The sequence below is a fragment of the Oryzias melastigma genome, linkage group LG5 (assembly GCF_002922805.2).
Source record: "Oryzias melastigma strain HK-1 linkage group LG5, ASM292280v2, whole genome shotgun sequence".
NCBI classification, from domain to species: Eukaryota; Metazoa; Chordata; class Actinopteri; order Beloniformes; family Adrianichthyidae; genus Oryzias; species Oryzias melastigma.
In genome coordinates, this window is record NC_050516.1 from 28,980,048 (window position 1) to 28,999,922 (window position 19,875).

At 39.1% G+C, this 19,875-nt stretch overlaps 1 protein-coding gene across 1 annotated transcript in view; it reads left to right on the forward strand.

Moving 5' to 3' along the window:
• The window catches only part of cacna2d2a (calcium channel, voltage-dependent, alpha 2/delta subunit 2a), a gene marked incomplete in the record, with an annotated part of 243,323 nt that overhangs the window by 38,119 nt on the left and 185,329 nt on the right, over positions 1 to 19,875 (forward strand). Inside the window, 1 exon segment of the mRNA XM_024269892.2 lies at positions 15,499 to 15,580. Within this exon segment, the coding sequence (XP_024125660.2) occupies positions 15,499 to 15,580 (82 nt within the window).

The following is a 19,875-nucleotide window of genomic DNA, read 5'->3' on the forward strand; positions in this document are numbered from 1 at the left end:
TAATTTTGACTTAAAGAGAGAATAAGAAAGTGTCTGATTAATATTTTCTCAGACACTTCATCAGTTTTAAGGAGACAGACTGAAACCCAACTGGGAGATGGCTTGAAGGTCACGGATCAAGGTGGGGAATTTGCTAGACTCGTTTTACTGTGGAGGACGTGTAGAGGTCACAGCTCTCTTTGAATGGGAGTTCACTGCTCCAGGCTGCATTCAGCTCAACAATGAAATCCAATAGACGGGATGCATTTACACAGGCATGCGACTTCTGTGTGCAGAGATCAGGTGTGTGGCCGTACAAAAGTTTAGCAAACACACTCAATGTCATGACAAACGCTTGCATAAACAGCACTGACAGATATGCAACGTGCAGACTAAGCAGATGGCTCATGGGCAATAAAAGGAGAGGCGGGCTGAATGATGAGCTGCAGGTCTTGTGTTGAAGCAGCTGGTTGAAAACTCTGGGATAATGTGTGTCAACATACAAAGGTGGAGTGGACATAAGAGATAGAAGAGAGAAATCAAGTTTTGTGGGCTTATCTTAGATCGAGTGCTAACAAAAATCTGATAACTGGGAGTTATCAGACATTTGGAAATTAACTTCAGAAATATTGTCAATATGTGGCTACCTCAGTTTTCAAAAACATAAAAAAAATGTCTAATTTTTGAAAAAATACTCCACAATTTGGTTGAAAAACACAACATATTAAATAAACAGCAGTATGGCTTTCAGGATAAAAGGTCAACATCTTTAGCAGTGATGGATTTCACAGAAAATATTGCAACAGCTTTTGATGACAAATAAAATGCCTTAAACGTTCTTATTGATTTAATTAAAGAATTTGATACAATTAATCGTTCACCATTTTTTTTAAATATGAGCATTATAGTATTAGAAGGGTGGTTGAAAATAGACATCAATGTGTTGAAATTGATGGTAAAGTATCAGAACAAATGACAATAACATATGGAATTCCTCAAGTCCCTGTTTTAGGACCAATGTTGTTTGTACTTTATTCCAATTATGTTGCCTAAGTGTCAAAATAATTACAGGTTGTTATTTTTCTAGATGATACACACTTATTTTTTCTCAGATCAAGATACTTTTTAAATTAATTTTAGGAAAAAATCAACATTTGGTTAAATGTAAAACATTTTTTAGTTATTTTGGAATGAAAGGAAAACAAAATTATTGTTTTTTGGTACGAATAAAGTAAAGGATAATATAAAACTTCCTTTTCATGGAAAAGAAATGCAATGTGTTTATGAAACAAAGTTCCACATGTTGAATACATAAAAAACTAAATATCTAAAACCATAGGAATAATTCCCAGAACCAAAAAAATGCAACATATTTTATATTCAATCTTAACTCTTTCATATTTCCAAATATATAAAAAAAAACAAATATTAATCTAATAATTTAACCTAAAAAATAGCATTTAGAGTCATAAATAAAGTTGGTTTATATGAATCCACAAATGTGCTGTTTTAAAAATCAAATACATTAAAAATGTAAAGATATTGTGCAAGTAAAAATGTCAGAAATGTATTTTTGTGCCTTTTAAAATAGTTTGCCATTGAGAGTGCAGTGACTTTATAAAAGGAAATATTAACATTATGATTTGAATTATGTTCATATAGTGTTTGAATCATGCAGAGCAAGAACAAATGTAAAATAGACATTTTTTTGCATCCGAAAGCAACTATCCTTTCCAAGAACTCTGGAAAAAAACTATGACTTTAAGCCACTAAAATACTTACTTTAAGCCCTTCTAAAGACAAATATATATATATATATATATTTGATTTTAATGATTTAATATTATCTGCTATTAGAATTCCAACAATGAGGAAACCAACCATAATTTTATTTTGGGATAAGGACCTACATGAATATTCCACAATAACAAGCAGTGTCATTTTCTAAAAAGCAAGTAAAATCTGCAGTTCTCTGCGAAAGTCCCGCCCCCCGACGCTGGAGAGACAACAGTTCAGGGAAGACAGACACGCCCCCACATGTGAGCAGCCGACCTGAAATCCAGCTGGATCAAACTTCTCCCAAAAAAGTAGTTTTGTTATTTTTCAAAAGCATAATAAAGAAAGTTTATGAGAAAAAAAGAAAAACAGAATTTCAGGAAAACTGTAAAATAGACAGCAGTGCACTTAGGAGAGAAATTCTTATTTTTTTCGGGCTGCCTGGTTTGACTTTAGCCTGGATGTTCAATCAAAAACATGTTGAGTTTGTTGACAAATTTTATTCTTTTTGTTTTTATAAAATTACATCTGAAACTTTAATTCTGTGTTGTAAAATCAGTTTGTTAAACATTTTTGGGATTTCCACAGCAAAATGAATCCAATTTTTCTAGACAGAATTTTCTGTTTTTGCATGATTTTATGGGTAATGTGTGAAAATAATGTGGAAAAATGACAAAATAAAGGTAGTGTTAGCCTACATAAGTGTGGTTGTGCTGATTAAAATGATACCAAATAAGCAAGCAGGTAGTCTCTCAAATTGAAAATACAGAGGTAGATTCAAAAGTAGACAAAAACTGAGTTTTAGACCCTGGGTTCCAAAGGGTTAAATATAAATGTTCTAAATGTACAATTTTATGTGTGATTTCATCTTATGATTATTTGCAGATAATAAGTGGCTGGCAAATACTGTAACACAAAAAAACAATGTTGATTAATTTCTTTCAGATTTGCGATTAATTAGTTAATTTCTTTTTAATCGATTCCCGGCCCTAATTTTTACCTTTGTCACTGTAATAAAAACCCATTTTCCTCTGAGGCGCCCGTGTGGGTCACCTTTTGGGAGGGTCTTGTGACTCTGTTGGTTAAGCAGATGTCTGTTAATTATTGGGTCGAGGGTTCAGTTCTGAGGCTCCACAGTCATTGTGTCCTCATCAGACAAGATAACTATCCCTACAAAGTTCCCAGTTGTGAAAACATGAAAGCTGTTTTGGATTGCAGCCTCTCTGCCAAATACTGTGCACTCAATCAATTTGATTTATATAATTTGAACAAAAAGTGGCTATAAATGCTTTTATGGTTTCATTATTAATTGTTCATGGTTTAGGTGGAGATTCATTTTGTGGATGAAGAATGATGTTTGTATATCTCGTAGGAATTGACTAAACACAAGCTCCCTTTCCTGCGTTACTCCGCCCCTCTTCCCTGTGTCTCACTGATGTCTTTTTCCTCCTCCGTTTACACTCTGTATCCATTTCAATCCCAGCCTTGATGTATGCACGAGGAAGGATTTCCTGAAGACCAAAGAGGCCATTACCCAGGGGCCATTAGGCCTCTAGCAGAGCATGTGAATGACTGCTGAGTCTTGCTCTGTTTTCACTCACCCCACCACCCGCTTGGTAACAAACCCGTGAAGGCGCACAATGTGTCTTTTAAACAAGATTATACAAGTTGCACCACAACGTGTAGTGTCACGGTTACGTTCCAGCTTGTATCTGTGAGGAGGTCACTTCATTAATTGGTGCTGTTGTTCTTTCATGCATCTAAGACTGAGGGGAGTGAGTCATGATCATCAGGATGAAACGCTCTGACATCTGAGCAAGAAAGTCCCAGAGTGCCTTGCTGCCTAACATCTCTGGGCATTTCTGTTGACAGTAAAGGAGGCGTTAAGAGCAATGCAAATGTTTTGATTTAATTTCTTTAATAGAATTTGGCAACATGTTTAAATCATGTGACCAAGAAGGCCTTCAATGGAGCATAGATATAGATTCTATAATAGATTTACAGTGTTATGGAGTTGGGTCAGTTCTTATCAGGGGACGATCAAAGATATGAGTTTGAAACTATGAGATAAACGATGAAAACTGGCAGAAACGTCTGATATTGCCGAGTTGCCAAAGGGAACAAGGGCAAACCAATTCGTCTGTGCTCAATTTATGCCTTTTTTTTTAGACCTTCAAAGAAACAAGTACAGTATCTGTATGTGTGGTGCTATTTTTTAGAGTCCTTAAAGTCCCACTCCGATCATCTTTTGATCTGTTTTAAAATCTTTCTCACTGTTTTTTTAGCCAAAATCAAAAAACTGTCATTTTCTAGGAGTTTCTGCAGAGCGGCTGGAGTTGACTAGAAATTCAACTCTGAGTTGTTGGCGGGACCGTTGACGTGGAGCCCCCACCCCCTATCACCCATAACTGAGAGTTTTCTGTTTACACTCTCTCCCGCTAGCTAACAGCCCCTCACACCCCCAAGCTAGCATTAGCGGCACAACAAAAATAGCGAGCAATGTCGGAGTTATCTAGTCCTTCAGTTGCAGATCGGATGAGGAAAACAACATGCCCCCCCCATGTTGTTTTGGGGGGGCAAAGGTAGAGCGGTCGACCTCTGATCAGAAGATCACAAGTTTGGTTCCCGTCCTGCCTGCTCGTGTGACGAAGTGTCCTTGGGCAAGACACTGAACCCCACATTGCTCCTGGTGGTTGGGAGCTGTCATCAGTGTGAGTGTATGGATGAATGGTAAGCACTTTGGGCTTTCAAAAAAGTAGTTAAGTGCTATATAGGGAAACACCATTTACCTTTAATGCTACAGTCACATATACAACTGCCGCCACGTGATGGGGAGTATCAGAAGAATCTTCGAAATTGTATGGTGTCGCCCGATTCTTTTGAAAATCGTAAGCATGGTTGTGAATGCAGACGGCAGCAGTCAGGCATGTAGAATGGCCTTCTTCTCATATACCCCGAGGTGAAGTGTGGCTGGTGGAAATTGATATGGAGACATTTACACAACGTCCAGTCAGAGCTGCTGTCGGCCGCCGATCAGGCTGCTACCAACCTGTGACCTCCAACTTTGTACTCTGCCTCTCACTGGACTGCCTTGAAATGTGCCCGGGCGGACATTGACCGATGTCAACTTTTAGAGAAAAAATGTCCAGTTGCCGTAAAATGTAAGATTTTCTCCAAACCTCTAGGGCCACCGTGCAATGTGTAAAAATGTGACTGCCGCCTCCCGATTATAACCCCACCGTGGAGCCACCTGAGAAATTGGCGAACAACATTAGATCACTGGATGGTTTCATTATGGCCTATGTGTTTATTGTCTTAGCCGTCTACATGTGGATGTATCAGAATGGAGCAGAGCAGGGAGCTTGTGACCTCTCACAAGCAAACTTATTTTCAAACAGCATTTTTTTCATCTGCTCCTGATTCACCACAATTTGAATAAAGAAATACACAGTAATGTGATTTTAAGCTTAATTTCTTTATTTTAATCTTCCATCATCAGAAAAATGCCACAAGAACAAACTAAAAACACCAAAACACAAATTCATTGGAGTTAGTTTTTAAGAGAAGTATTGAAGTTCATGGTGCGTACTGTGCCTTTGTTCAATAAAATGTTTGTACTCTGGTTTCTGGAATTCTGCACGCTGAGCAGCCCAAGTTTTAACAAGTAGAAAACTTTTATTTTTCTGTCCAACACATCAGATAATCAACAGTCAGCAGAAAAAGAGGAGGTCTGAGCGAAGATAAATGGATGAAGTAGAGGAGGAGGAACTGGCTAATGTTTGTTTGTGTCTGGATGTGTGGGGTGCACTTCCCTGAGGCCTGCACACTAGCAAACAAGGAGTGATTAATTCTACTCCAACCTCCCTCACCTCTGTCGGGAGGCATGCTCCCGAGAAAGGAAGTTTAATACGAAACAGTAAGTTGCTGCCTCCTTCCGCTCTGTTCCTCGGATCAATAAAGGACTGGCAGGTCAAGCTAGAACTTAGACGACTCCAGAGGAAGACGTTGTGTGGCAGAGTCCCGCCTCTCGTCTGCCCTTCTGAACATTTGAAGGACTAGTCGGACCCTCCGGTCATCACTGAGCAGACTGAAGGAGAACCTGCAATTAATGGTGCCACAAACGATTACTTTAATAGTTGACTAAATACCGATTAGTCGACTGTTCTGATTAGTCGATTAATTGGGTCATGCGCAAACTGGATGTAAAGCAAACATATTCACCATCATTAGTTTTAAACTAATTTAAAACTAGATATATAGCACTACCTGCGATAATGCTAGTGTGAATGCCGTAAGCTGAATTTGGCTGCTGAAGATGCTAGTGCTGATAGCTGAAGATGCTGAAATTGATAGCTAAAAACACGAAGCTGAAAACGCTGAAGCTGATGGAAAGCTAAAATATTAGTTAGCTGCCTAATTAGCCTTAAAAATTAAAAAAACAAGTTTTCTGTTTTGGCTAACAGCTAGTTAGCCAAAACGGCTAGCATGCAGCTGAAATTTTAGCTAAACTCATAAATAGCCTGAAAAACAAAAAGCCCAAATTAGCAAAAATAGCTAGCATCCAGCAGGAATATTATCTAAACTCCAAATTAGCCTTAAAAAAGCAGAAAAAAGCCTAAAATAGCTGAAGTCCAAATTAGGCTAAAAAACAAAACAAACAAACAAGCAAAAGAAAACAAATAACAAATTTAGCCAAAATAGCTAGAATGTGGCTGAAATATTAGCTAAACCCTTAAATAGCCTAAAAAAGCCTAAACTAGCCAAAACAGTTAGTATGTAGCTGAAATATTAGCTAAAGTACAAATTAGCCTAAAAAACTGAAAAAAGCCTAAATTAGCCACAATAGCTATTATGTAGCTGAAATATTAGCTAAACTCCAAAATAGCCTAAAAAAACCCTTAATAAATGCTAAAATAGTCCAATAAGCTAGCATAATGCCATTATAGCTTTCAATTTTACTACACCGTGACTCCATATAATATAAATAATGACTAATCAACTATTCAATTAGTCGTCAACTATTTTAATAGTCGATTCGTCGTCGATTAGTCGACTAATCGTGGCAGCGCTACTTGCAATAGAGTCAATCTTCTCTTAGCATTGCAGCTTTTTCTGGGAGTTACAAGGCGTAACAATCACAGCTTTTATGTGCCGCGCTTCTGCCCAGAGCAAAACACGCAGTATCTGTGTGACAGTCGAGTGTGGTAAAGTCATCAGGCATAGCTGTTTGGACTCTACCCCAACTTCCTCCTGGTCTTAACAAATGCTTCCCACCCAGAGGCGCCGTTTTCATCCAGGAAAGATCTCTACCCCCTGATGTTTTGTTTGCACGGCTCAGAGGAACCTCCATCGCTTTCCCTGGGAGAATACAACTGTAGTTCACTCAATTCTTCACACCTTTTTGTCTCTCTTTGGGCTCCGAGTGAAACAGAAGTTCGTCCACACGTTGTTCAGATTGAGAAAAAATCTAAGGATGAGGAGAAACAAAAGGATGTCTGCAAGTCAGCACAAATATCAAATATGATTCGATCCGGAGCGGCATCACCCCACCAGCATCTGCTTGTTGTTATAATTGATGTCATGATGGGAAGTAAGATAAGATAAATTAATGTGTGAGAGTCATCATCAATTACAGCTATTTGTCTCTGCACAGGAAGTCGTGATACATCACAGTGGGACTGTCTCCTGCTCCTCTCCATACGTTTGTTCAGACGGGTGTGTCAGAGCAGGTCAATATGTCTTTGTGCAGATTTATTTTTCCATTTCCTAAGGAGTATGGGCGGACATTTGTTCTGACTGAATGACCTGTGACATAGCTCCTCATTGCAGCTATCAGGTGTTTTTATTTTCTTTCCTGCTGAATTATTTTTCCCCGCAGTGTCTTTTCTACCAGAACAGCATCTTCTCCTTCCGTCATGGAGGGCAGGAATGCTTTGCCGCAGCCCTGCTGACTGCTGTGTGGCTTTCTGCGGGCAGAGCACCTGCGTGTGCCCTGATAAGTGACCGAGCCAAGGACAACACAGCCACCAAACGGGCTGTCTCACTGTATAAACGGAGAGATGCAAGACTGCCCCGCTGACACCCATGGTTCTATAAGCTGCAGAAATTTACTTCAGGATTTGATTAGTGCTGCCACAAACGATTATTTTAATAGTCGACTTATCAACGATAATTATTTCTGATTAGTCGACTCATCGGGTCATGCACAAAGTGGATGTAAAGCACATATATTAACCATCATTAGCTTTAAACTAACTAAAATGAGATATATAGCATTACCTGCATTTTGGTCGAACTGAGCAGCTCCCCCAGTCAGAGACTTTAACACCTCGCTGCAGGAACTTTCACAGATCTATTAGACTCTACAACTGAAGCCTCTTAAACACTGGACACTTCCTTGTGTAATTTATTGTATTTTATTATTATTATTATTGCTATTTATTGCATTTTTTACATTTTAATCTTCCATATAATTGATTGAAAACAAAAATTTGCTTTTTTGATTTTTTTTTCTTGCACTGTAAGTTTTTGTAAATATGTGACACATTTAATCTCTCTTTATTTTAACCTTTACACATTACTCTATTCCTATCTATAATGATGAAACATTGGAATTTCCTCATTGTGAATAAAAAATAGATCTTATATTGTCTTCTCTCTTAATTTAATTAATTCAATTAATTATTATTTATGTAAACCCCTTTAATCGACATTATTGTTAGTAAAGTGCTTTAAAGAAAGATTTTATAAACTTCAGCATAAAAAAGCAGAGTCAGACAGCATCACAGCTGAAAGTGGAGAGGAAAAAAGGCCAGGTGTGGATCACCTGCTCGCGCATGCGCGCACAAGCAAAATCAGGAGGCCCCATTTTTGGTCGTTCTTGTCCATCAATAAAAAAAAATAATAATGAACATTCACAATCCTTTAGAGAAAATCTCCCCTCATCCAGATAAAGGACGTTTTATGTGATCTTTTTAATCCTCCAAGTTTCTGTGGATCACAGGAAGAGAAGCGGGCCCACTCCACTTAATGCAACAGAGCCCTCTAGAGTAATGAGACGAATAGGCAAAGTACCGGCTCGGTTTGTCGTTCCGATCCGTAGTTTGGGGAGAGCACAGCACGTGGACACGAGGAGGAGGAAGGGGGAGGTGGCCAGATGCGCGCCCCCGTCCGTGGCACAAGAATAGAACTGGTGCCAACAGCTGACTCAAGTCTCCGTTTCAGGAAGTCGGACAGGAAAGATCGTCAAAATAAAAGCACGACGATGTGTTACGTTTGTGACAAACTATCTCAATTGTGGTTGTAAAAGATGAATAAAATTGTTGTTTTACATTTTTAGGATGTGTGACACGCAGTACACGAGTGCATGGTGGGTAATGACGCTTTTGAGTTGGAGTTTTATTTTGAAAGTCTGAATGGAAACAGTGGCGGCGCGCGAGCTTCACCCCGCCTGACGGTTACATTGGAGACAGTGGCGGAGTAAAGGAGCGACTGTGAACGGTGGCGGGGAGGGAGCGAGGACTGCGTGTGCGCGAACAGCAGCTGAGCATCTTCCTCATCCTCCTCATCACCCGCGTCCGCGGCTGTGCGTCTCTGATTCAGATCTCCGTGGCGGCTCCGGCGTCCCGACGGCTCCTCCAGCCGTCACCTCCCGCCGCTCACTTTCTCCGGAGCTCGGTTATTCTTAGCTCCGTCAGGGGAGAGACTGTCCTTCCGGCCCTTCTCTTATTTATCCCAGTTTCTTGAATATTTCATGGAAAATGGCGATCTGCGCGCAGTCGTTTGGTGTTTTCTGCCTCCTCACTATCCAAACTGTACTTATCATATGTGTGTCCACGCCGACAGCCGGGACCCACCTCTTCCCTCAGCACTACACGTAAGTAGCCCGTACAGTTTTTTTTTAGGGGGGGGGGATGCGGAGCGCAGAACTAGGACAGGTGGCCCCACATGCGTGCGGAGCCTGCGCGCAAAGCTCCGCTTACCTTGGAGGAGATGATGTTCCCTGATGTCCGCGCGCACATGCAGCATCATATGACTGCTGCTGCTGCTGCTGTTGTTATGGCGGAGTCATCCAGCCCCGCAAAGTGTCGTTCAGGAACTGACTGTAGGAGCGCACGCCACCCAAGCGGAGCGCTTCTTTATGTCAACATGGAGATGAGAAAAACAACAGAGGATGCGCCGATTCCGTTCCATCATGACGCAAAGAAAACGCGCACTTGTTTTTTTTCTTAATAAAAAAGACACATTTTCATTTCAGAACTTTAGAGCTTTTACTATATATTTTTTTTAAGTTTTATTTATTTAAATTCTGTGCGCAAAAGTGATCCAAACAATTTCTTGAAATTAAAGTTGGCGCAAAGTCTGGCGCAGCAACCTAAAGAACTTAAAGTTGAAGGAAAACAGCGTCACATGTTTCTGTTTTTTTAAATAAAAAATCAGAAGTCAAAGCGCGCCAGCAGCTGCGCGTCACGGCACTGCGCGGCGCTTAACCCGGGTTGTAATGATCCAACCGTGCTGATGAGGCGCGAACCGTCTAGCAGTGGCGCTCATGACTCAGACAAACTCACGGGAATTAAAAAAAAATCTTCCAGACACATTCATGAGAGGATCTGTTTAATGGCCAAGGTGACTTTCAACGGAATGATCTGTTGTCTTTTATGTGACCCAGGACTGACACAAAATCACAATTAACTGGATCATTGGTTTGAATATTTTAAGCTCCATAAGGGACGCTGATGCAGGTAATTTATCGCTCCCCTTGGTTAAATTAAGAATCACTGCAGTTTTTTTTGTATTCTAACCAAAAGCTTTTCCCCCTTCTCCTCCTCCTCCTTCTTCTTCTTCTTTAATAATCTCCTGTTTCAAATCAAAGCTATTTCCATCTCTCCCACTCAATGTCCCAAATCAGAAACAATGTCAACTGCTCCTCAGATCTGTCATGTCCTGTTTTATATCCACTCACCTCTTGGGATTTTTAAACTAGGTTTTGGGTCACACACATTACTGTGGGACCAGCCAGAACAGCCATGCAGGTAAAAGATTCATCAGGGAAATAATGTTGCAATTTGGAGTTTATGATTCATAGTAAATTTGAGGTCACTTTTTAAATGGAAATTAGAGTTGTTTCAACTAAAAGCGATACAAAATTTCAGAATCTCTTCAATACAAACACAAATCATAAAAAAAACAGTGCACCTTCTGCCCCAATAGAGATGCGAGCGTGGCCCTTCAAGTGATGAGCTCCATCGCAGCGGAAAGGACATAGTGACAGTATGTGGCTGACATGCAGTCCTCTCTTTCAAACTCATTTCATCACATTCACTGCTTTCCCCAACGTTTGTCAAATATAAAGTAGATGAATTTCACTAAACCATCAGAGGAAAATGGTAGACTTTTGAAAATCCATTAGATGGCACAGACAGAGAGGGGGTGTTAGCTAGTTGGCACTGTTGCACGCTGGTTCGAATCCCAGCTGTGGCCTGACTGTGTTGACTTAAACACAGATTACTACGGGAAGTTTGATGTCTCATGAGTGACTTCTCTAAGGTTTAGCATCAGAAGTAGGTCTGCTTCTGTGAAGAGCCAAAGAGCATCTGCTGTTTCCATTCAGGACACTACGACAGCTTGTTGGTTCAAAAAGAGATCAGAGCTTTCATATCACAGAAGAACTGGCAGCGTTCATTATGCATCACATAATTTACCACTGATAGATCAGTAGCTGAACTTAATGGGGAGTTCTGCATGTTTGGGACGAGACAATAATGACTCCTTTGATATGGACGTTCAAAATAAATCCAAAGGAGCTCTAATTCACAAGTCAGAGTTCTTTCTAGAGCTTGTTTGTACAACATTTTACAGATTTGATGTGATTGCTTTATAATATTTTAGTTTTTGTTGACCCAACAGTTGGATCATGCATATTCTCGAACTCTTCCCTTGGTTCTGTCTTTATTAATAACCATTTTAAAGATAAATGCTGCAGTCACAGCAATGATTTTAAGGTTTTTATATGTTTAGATTGTGTTTTTTCTAATTATATTCAATTTTATTTCTTATTCTTGTAAAATGCATTGACTTTTGCCAAGCCACTGCTGTAAATAAGAATGTTGTCCTTAATCTTTCCTGCCCCAATTGATAAAGGCTAAAAAATAACAATAATAAAACATGATTTGTAGTTTAGAAAACACAGCAATAATGCAGCAAAAATGCATGTTTTTGACTCAAAGACCCATACCGACCATTATTTGATTTGTTGTAAAATCTATTATAGTGCTCTTGTGATTGTGCAATTTTTAGACAAACTCAAAAAAACATAGTTTCTGCAAAGCCGTAGAAGTTAATCAGAAATTCCCCTCGGAATGCATGTAGGCTTGTTTGGATAAACCTCGCTTCCACTGAGTGGTACGGTCCAGAACGTTAAGGAGTGGTTCGGTCAGGTTAACTCTGGCGAGCATTTCCCCTCGATTAAGCTCGCTTCCCCTGAGTGGTTTTTCTTCACGGCGCATGCGTGGTGTAGACCGCTAACGTGTCATAGCGTCATTGCAGTGAGTCGACCGGAAAAGCAACCACAATGGAGGTCATCCAGCCGCTCGTCTTTTTCTTGCTTTACAAGGTGAATAAATAACAGGAATTTAATATTTAATAGAAGATTGCGAACGGGATTGAAACGGCAAAAACCCGAATGCCTACAAACGTTAGAAACGTTAGCTTAAAGAGTAACCAAACACTAGATCAACTGTTTTTGTCTGTTGACCTCTAAATTTGACCTTTTAAAATGAACTTGTTTAATTCCTAAAAATAAAGTCCAAAACCGTCTGTGTGTTGGCCCCCCTACAGGTTAAAAGAGGTACTAAAGTTGAATTTTGTGATTGGTCAGCGGATGTAGGTCCCACGTCATTTCAGAAGTTTCACGTCATCATGCTCCAGTAAAAAAGCCCCGCCCATCTTTGATTCTGTAACAGTCGGTCGTTATCGTGTTAGCTTCAGCATGACTCGTAGGTGTATTGCCCTTCGATTGTCAAAAATCTACTGGCTAACACCATTTTCTAGTGATCTTTCAAGTTTGGCAACAGTAGTTGGGTGCAATTGGCTCCAGCAAACTCCTAGCTGGTGATGAGATTTGCAATGATCGTTTCACTCGGGATTGTTAGCTTAATACGTTAGCCTTTATTAGCTTATGATGCTAGCATCATTTTACCACTTTCAGACACTGGTCCCCTTTGGTCCTGCTAACCCTTGTGTTGTGTCAAGATATGCACCCCATGCCAGAATTAGTACCCCCTGTTGCTGGCGTTGTTGATTTGTTTTGTAACACGTGTTACAGCCCGCCGTGTGATATTATATACAGAGAAAAATCCTCAACCTTCACAAAAGGTTCTGTGGTGAAGCTATAGACATATATTATTACCACCATATACATATACGATATCGCAATATACAGTCAGTGGAAGAAACTGGCATGTGCCCCTTTTCATTATTGAAGAGGCAGTGTAGCCTCCCTAAGCCCCGCCCCCTATTTTGCATTTTTTTGCTGAGAGTGGAGTCAGCCTCCAAATGTCCTGTTATGTGACCCTTTAAATGAGCGCTATTTTGGTGCTTTGTAACGTTGTCTTCGCCAATCAACGGGTGGCTACAGCGGCTCCACCCCAACCGTTCCGCTCCCCTTTTTAATGGACCTTCAACAGCGTCGCCAGTGACGCTTAAACATAAACTCTAACATATTGTAACTTTTCAACCGTTTACACGATCAAGGTATTTCCAATTGAAAATTACAGTAAATCAAAGAACATGAACACTGGAGCTCCGGTGTTAAAGGGTTAATGGGTCCATTTGACAATGGGAAAAACTGAAAATACTGGTCCGGACCGCTTAGTAGAAACGAGGCTATAGGCTTTTCATTGGAAGTGGTGGCGTGAATGCGTTTTATCAAGGGCGGTGTGGGAGCTTCTGGCCCACCCACTGCACTTTTTAGGGCTGGGTATCGGTTATAATTTCCAGAAATGATTCAATTCACAAGAGCCTGAATCGATTAGATTCAGATTTTTTTCCGATTTGATTCTTCAATTCAATTCAATTTTAAGTTTAAAAATGTATACACATTTGTTTAGAAATACATTAAAAATCTATTATTTAATTTGAATATATTTATATTAATCTGATACAGTTCACTTATTGTAAAACATATTAGTAAAATAATGAGACTGTTAACATCATACAGTGTTACATGTATTTTCTAAAGGAGAAGTTCTAACAAAAATGTTCAGATCATTAACATTGTAAACATTGTTCTCCTTCTCTTGGAGAGCGTTTCAGTTTGGCCACTAGATGGCGATCGCGCTATATAAGTACAATTAATTCAAGAAGAAGAAAACAGTATGAGGGAAAAAAACGAAGCTTTAGACCACAAATAGTTACTTTAAACATTATTTCCTTAAAAGACATTAATGCCTGTAAGTAAATTAATTTAGTCAGCAATGTATTTTCTTTGGTCAACCAAGCGTTAGCATTAGCCGTCCTATGGGAAATTCTATTAAACGTTAGCATCAAGCTAGCGGACTCTAGCTTTTTGTGCTAAATCTATTTATATCTTTTGTGAATCGATTATTGATCTATTAAGCTTTTTAATCGATTTTTCAACCCAGCCCTACTTTCTACACAACAAATATGAACTTTTTTCAACAATATTTCTTCGTTTGCTCCTGATTAACAACAATATTAAAAATAATTACTCATAAATGCCAATTTTTGCCTTATTCTTTTAAATAAATGGCGTCCATCTCCAGAAAAATACTACATAAACATGTTAAAAAGACCAAAAACTTGATTTTCATCGGAGTGGGTCTTTAAATAGATGCCAAAATACTGTTTCATGTGATACAGAGGTGACCTTTACATTGTCAGTGGTCTCTCCACAGTCGAGCCCCTCTGTCCTCCTTTGAGGAAGCTCTCCTTTAGAGCCCCCCCTCTGTAATCTTGTCCCCTTAACCGCTGGCTCAGAGCTCACTGACTGCACGTTTTCTCTGATGCTTCTCTGCTGACCAGCTCTGCTGCAGTTTGGTGACTTTGTTTGGCAGATTCCTGCGATTTAATAACTTCCCTCTTGTTCCTCACAACAATCTGACATTTGAAGATGACATTTGTTTCTGTTATCATATTAAAAGACAATCAATTGGGTTGTTTTCTAATGCTGATGCGAGCGATTACTTATCGGCAGGCCGCTGAAAAGAAAAGGTTAGTGGCTGCCGAGCACAGGAACCGATTCATCTGATTTCTGAGCTTCAGAAACAGATAAACTTTTTTTTCTCCAACATCAGGAGTGTGAGTAAAACCAGGTTGGCAGATATGCTTCTGTTTCATCTTAACGTTTATCTGGAAAAAAAATCTCAATCCATTAAGTCATTTGTTGCTTGCTGGGAGATATCCAGTGATGAGCCTCAGCCGTTTGATCTCTTAATTCCAAACTTGGCTCTGTCTAGCAGAGATCAGCTCCTGCTTAGGGTGCACTTCTGTCAGACCTGAGCAGTTTTGTTGCTGCTGATCTCAGTCGGGCCAAGACGGGCACATTAGCACCACCAAGGCCAAGATATACGCATGATAGTTGAAGGAGGTACCGATGACAAATTCAGATAATAGCCAATAGAAAGGAAGCAAGCATACCGGCATTTTTTTTCTTTTTAAACACACTTGATTGAAGAGAAATAAAAAAAAAAACATCTAGTTGATTATGAAATCTTCTGCTTCCAGGATGATTCACTGGGCTCAACGGATCGAGAAAGAACTGGAGAAGGTTCTCCAGCACGTAACTGGAACTGAGCAGATGAAATCGGTAAGTTGACGTCATCCTTTGCATGCGACGCCCTGCGTTTCCTTGCATTATTTATCAGATTTCACTGGGTGAGGTTGTACAACATCAGTGTGGGCATGTGACACCGAGGCAGCATGTCTGCGCCGGAGAAATTCCGTCCGATTCAAGGCTTTTCTTTCAAAGTAATGGCTTCACGTGAGATCGTTTTTTTACTCTCCAATGCACATAAACGTTTAAGACCAAACATTCTTCGTGACCTCAGGTGTCTGGATTGCTGGAAGGAGCAATGGGTTTCTCACTGAATTGGATTCATATTAGTTCCAGCACCATCAACACATGCGTTTAGCAGAACATTTGGGCTGGCTCCTTGTCCTGGTATCAGTATCTGTGCAGCATGTGTATGTCTTGTGGCACAGCAGATGGCTGACAACGGTGTTATTGACACTGTTTCATCATACTTCCACCATGTGCATATTTACCATGCTTCCAGGGTTTGTAATGCACCCACAGATAAATGCTTCATTATTGCTGTTTGGGTGAGTCGATTCATCCAGCCGGTGCAGCGCCTGGGGCTTTAATTCTAGCTTTAACAGTGGGATGTTGGATAGCTGGTGCTACGCTGGTGACATTGATGCATCCCAGAGAAAAGAGGAATAAGCTGTCAGGTCAGAGGTCGTGCTGGTGTTAAAGGTAATGGCCGCTATGGGACAAAAGGCAGACATTCATTTTAAGCAGTAGAAACAAAATAGGTCAAAATGTCACAATGTGAGAAAATATTACCTTCTATTTTAATTTAAATGCACTTTGCAGGTATTGATTTACAAAAAAGTGAAAGTGTGAATTGTCTCGCTTTTTTCAGCTATTTCTGAAAGCTACACCTAAACGGAACCAAATCTAGGGTTAATATTTTACTGATTTCTTCTATTACTCTGACAAATCTATCACTCATGAATACAGATAATTGCTGAATAACTTCATTATTATCAGCAGAACTAAACTTGTGGCTGAACAGCCTCCATATTTACATTCCTAGCATAGATATTTATTTCAGTTTGAAGTCCAAATAGAGTAACTGAAACATTCTTATTTTATATGGCTGACTCAGAGGTAGGGCTGCCACAATAAGACCAGTGTTTTTCAACCTTTTTTGAGTCAAGGTACACTTTTTCCATGAAAAAAATCCCGCAGCACACTAGCGTCCAAAAAGGTAAAAAAAATTAGTCTGTATCGATGTACAGTACCTCCACAATCTAGTGTACATTTTTTTATATAAGTGGGAAGCATCATTAATCAATTTGCTCAAGTTAAATGTATATTTCATCAAAACGGTCTACATTTATTATCATTAATGAATGATTAAAAAAATAAATAAAAAAATACTTCTAAATAATCAGTTTTTATGAATTTTCTTTTCTCTCTTTTTAAAAATACTTCCAAAACTATCAGAAAAAGTAAAAACAACGCTCTTTTCTTGTTTCCCTCCACAACAGTGATGAGAATTCTGGCTCAAAATTCAATTATTTTACATTCGTTTTCCTAAAACAGCAGCTCTTTTGGCTACCAAATTGTATTTTAAATTGTTGTTTGCTCTGTTTGATTCATTATAAACTACCAGATAAGATTATGCACAAAATCCATGATGTAAATATGTTTTTATTCATATAAAGTGTAAATTATGTATATGCTGTTATTTATCCCTTCCAGATAGAATGTACAAAATTAATGGTAAAAGAACTAACAATTAACTATTCAGTTTTTAACTCTACGCATTTTAAGCTTTTTTCTTTTTAAACACATTTGAAGTGAACAACACAAAACTCTGCAACCACAACCCAAATACAAATGAAAGTGTAAAAAACCAACAGACTTTTATTCCCAACAGCATAAAGAAAGACAAAAGAGTATCAGCTTTGAGGATGTCATCTGCTTTCTTCTCTTAGTGATGATCTGCTCTGTTTTAGAGAAGATTCTCTCAGTTCTCAGGTGTCTGGACAGGTTGATTGTGGAGCCCTAAATATATACAGAATATATATACATATAGAATATTTCCTGCAGACAGTTCCTTCAAACTATCAAGAAAAGCCAAAAGATTCCAGTTTTTATCTTCTTTTTCTTTACATTTTCTTTACATTTTGTGTTGATGTTTTCTCTCTATCTCTCTCCCTATTTGGCTCTTGCGCTGCTGAACGTGTAAGCCCCTCCCCTTCCACCCAGCGCTCGCACTTAACCCAATGCATCATGGGGGCTGTAGTGCCTAAACTCACGCAGATGCCGGCATACTGTCGTTTCTGAGCTTCATTCTTTTGTCCACTTTTTAAATTGTCTGACGTCGGATCCCGCTGGAAGCTACACCGCTAAACACGAGCTTTAGCTGTTATTTTAGTTGGAACTGAGAGACTTTATGAGCCGAATCAAAACAAGGAAGTGAGGACGTTACCCACTTCTGATTGGTCAGATTGATGACATGTGATCGGAGACAGCTGAAGGGGGAGGGACTTTCCTAAAAGCTGAGTTTGAGGATAGTTTTGCGGCTGAATTGCGGTAATATCATTCTGATTAGTCATTTATAGAATCAAATAAATATTTATTTTACCATCTTGCATATTCAAAACTATCCAGTGTTAAATCAGGGTCGTTTGGATGAACACAGAGCGTATACCATAGTGATGGTAAATGTTTTAGATATGTGAATATTGGTAATTTCCCGCGGCACACTTGACCATCTCTCACGGCACAGTAGTGGTATACGCTCTATGGTTGAAAAACACTGGATTAGACGACTAATTCACAACTAATCGACTATTAAAATAGTCAACGACTAATTTAATTGTCGATTAATCATTACTTTATGTTATATGTAGTCAGAGTGTAGTAAAGTTGAAAGTTTTAATGGCATTCTGCTAGCTTTTTGAACTGTTGGCATTTATTAAGGTTTTTTGGCTATTTTGGAGTTAAACTAATATTTCAGCTACATGCTAGCTGTTTTAGCTAATTTAGGCTTTTTTTTAGGTATTTATGCTGTTTTGGGGTTAGGCTAATATTTACACGCTAGTTTTTTTCTCCGTTTTTAAGCTAATTTGTCATTCAAATAATATTTCAGCTAGCTATCAGCTTTAGCATTAGCCTCAGTGATTTTAGCTATGAACTTCAACATTTTTAGCTATAAATTTCACCATCTTCAGTCGCCAAATTTAGCTTACATTCTATACTATATATCCAGTTTGTTGTTAGCTAAAGCTAATGATGGTTAGCTTTACATCCAGCTTTACATCCACTTTGTTCATGACTCGATTAGTCGACTAATCAAAAAAAATAATCGGTGAATAGTCGACTATTAAAATAATAGTTTTTGGCACCACTGCTCAGTGGTAGAGTGTCCATCCAGTTTTAAGGCCCAGAACGATAACATGGGGTCCTCTGCAGCAGTTGTATTACTTACTAATCTACTTTGTAATCTTATTGAGGGAAAAAAACATAAAATAACTTCCTTACAAGTCTGCTTTTAGACAGCATCAATGTCAGGAATGATAAGCATTTAAAAGCTGAAATCACATTTAAATGTCAAAGAAATGTATTTTATATGCATTATTTTTACATGAGGAAAAAAGCATTACATTTGTTGAATGGGCTAATTTTATTAGTCACTTCCTAGTCAGAAGAATTGACTATAATAGAACTACAGACAATACCTCTCAACCTTACTGGAGTATTCCATTGCTGCAGAGGGACGGGGGGAGACCAAACAATTTCACATTTTCAGCCTAATGCCATTTCAGTATTTTGGGGTGTTTTTTTAAATGACTGACTTAAACAATAATAAAAATGGGCATAAAGTTTATTTTAGACATCTTGGGGCCCTAGAGTGTTGGGGGCCCCAGGCGGTTGTTAGATTGGAGGGTTTAAACCACCAAATATTCCCCAAGTGCAGCTGTGACAGCTCATTGCTGAATTGTCCCAAGGTGTGAATGCGTATATGAACTGGCGACTTGCCAAGGGTGTACCCCATCTTTGCCAACAGTGGCCAGGATAAGCTCCAGCAACCCCATGACCTCAAAAGGTATTGAGGCAGTTTAGAACATGGATGAATAGATGTTAATAAATTATTTATTTTATTGTTGATGCTGAAAATGCATTAAAAAATATCATTTTAGTGGTATGCACTGCATTTATGGTCAGAGATGGCGCCTCATCAGATCTGGTGTGGCTAAGAGTTCCCGCTCAGATAAAATGCTTAACTGGCTAACGTCTCCGTTGGATCTCAGTTCGCTCAACAAGTGTTTATAGAACTTTCTTCAGGCCAAACCCAATGAAACCAG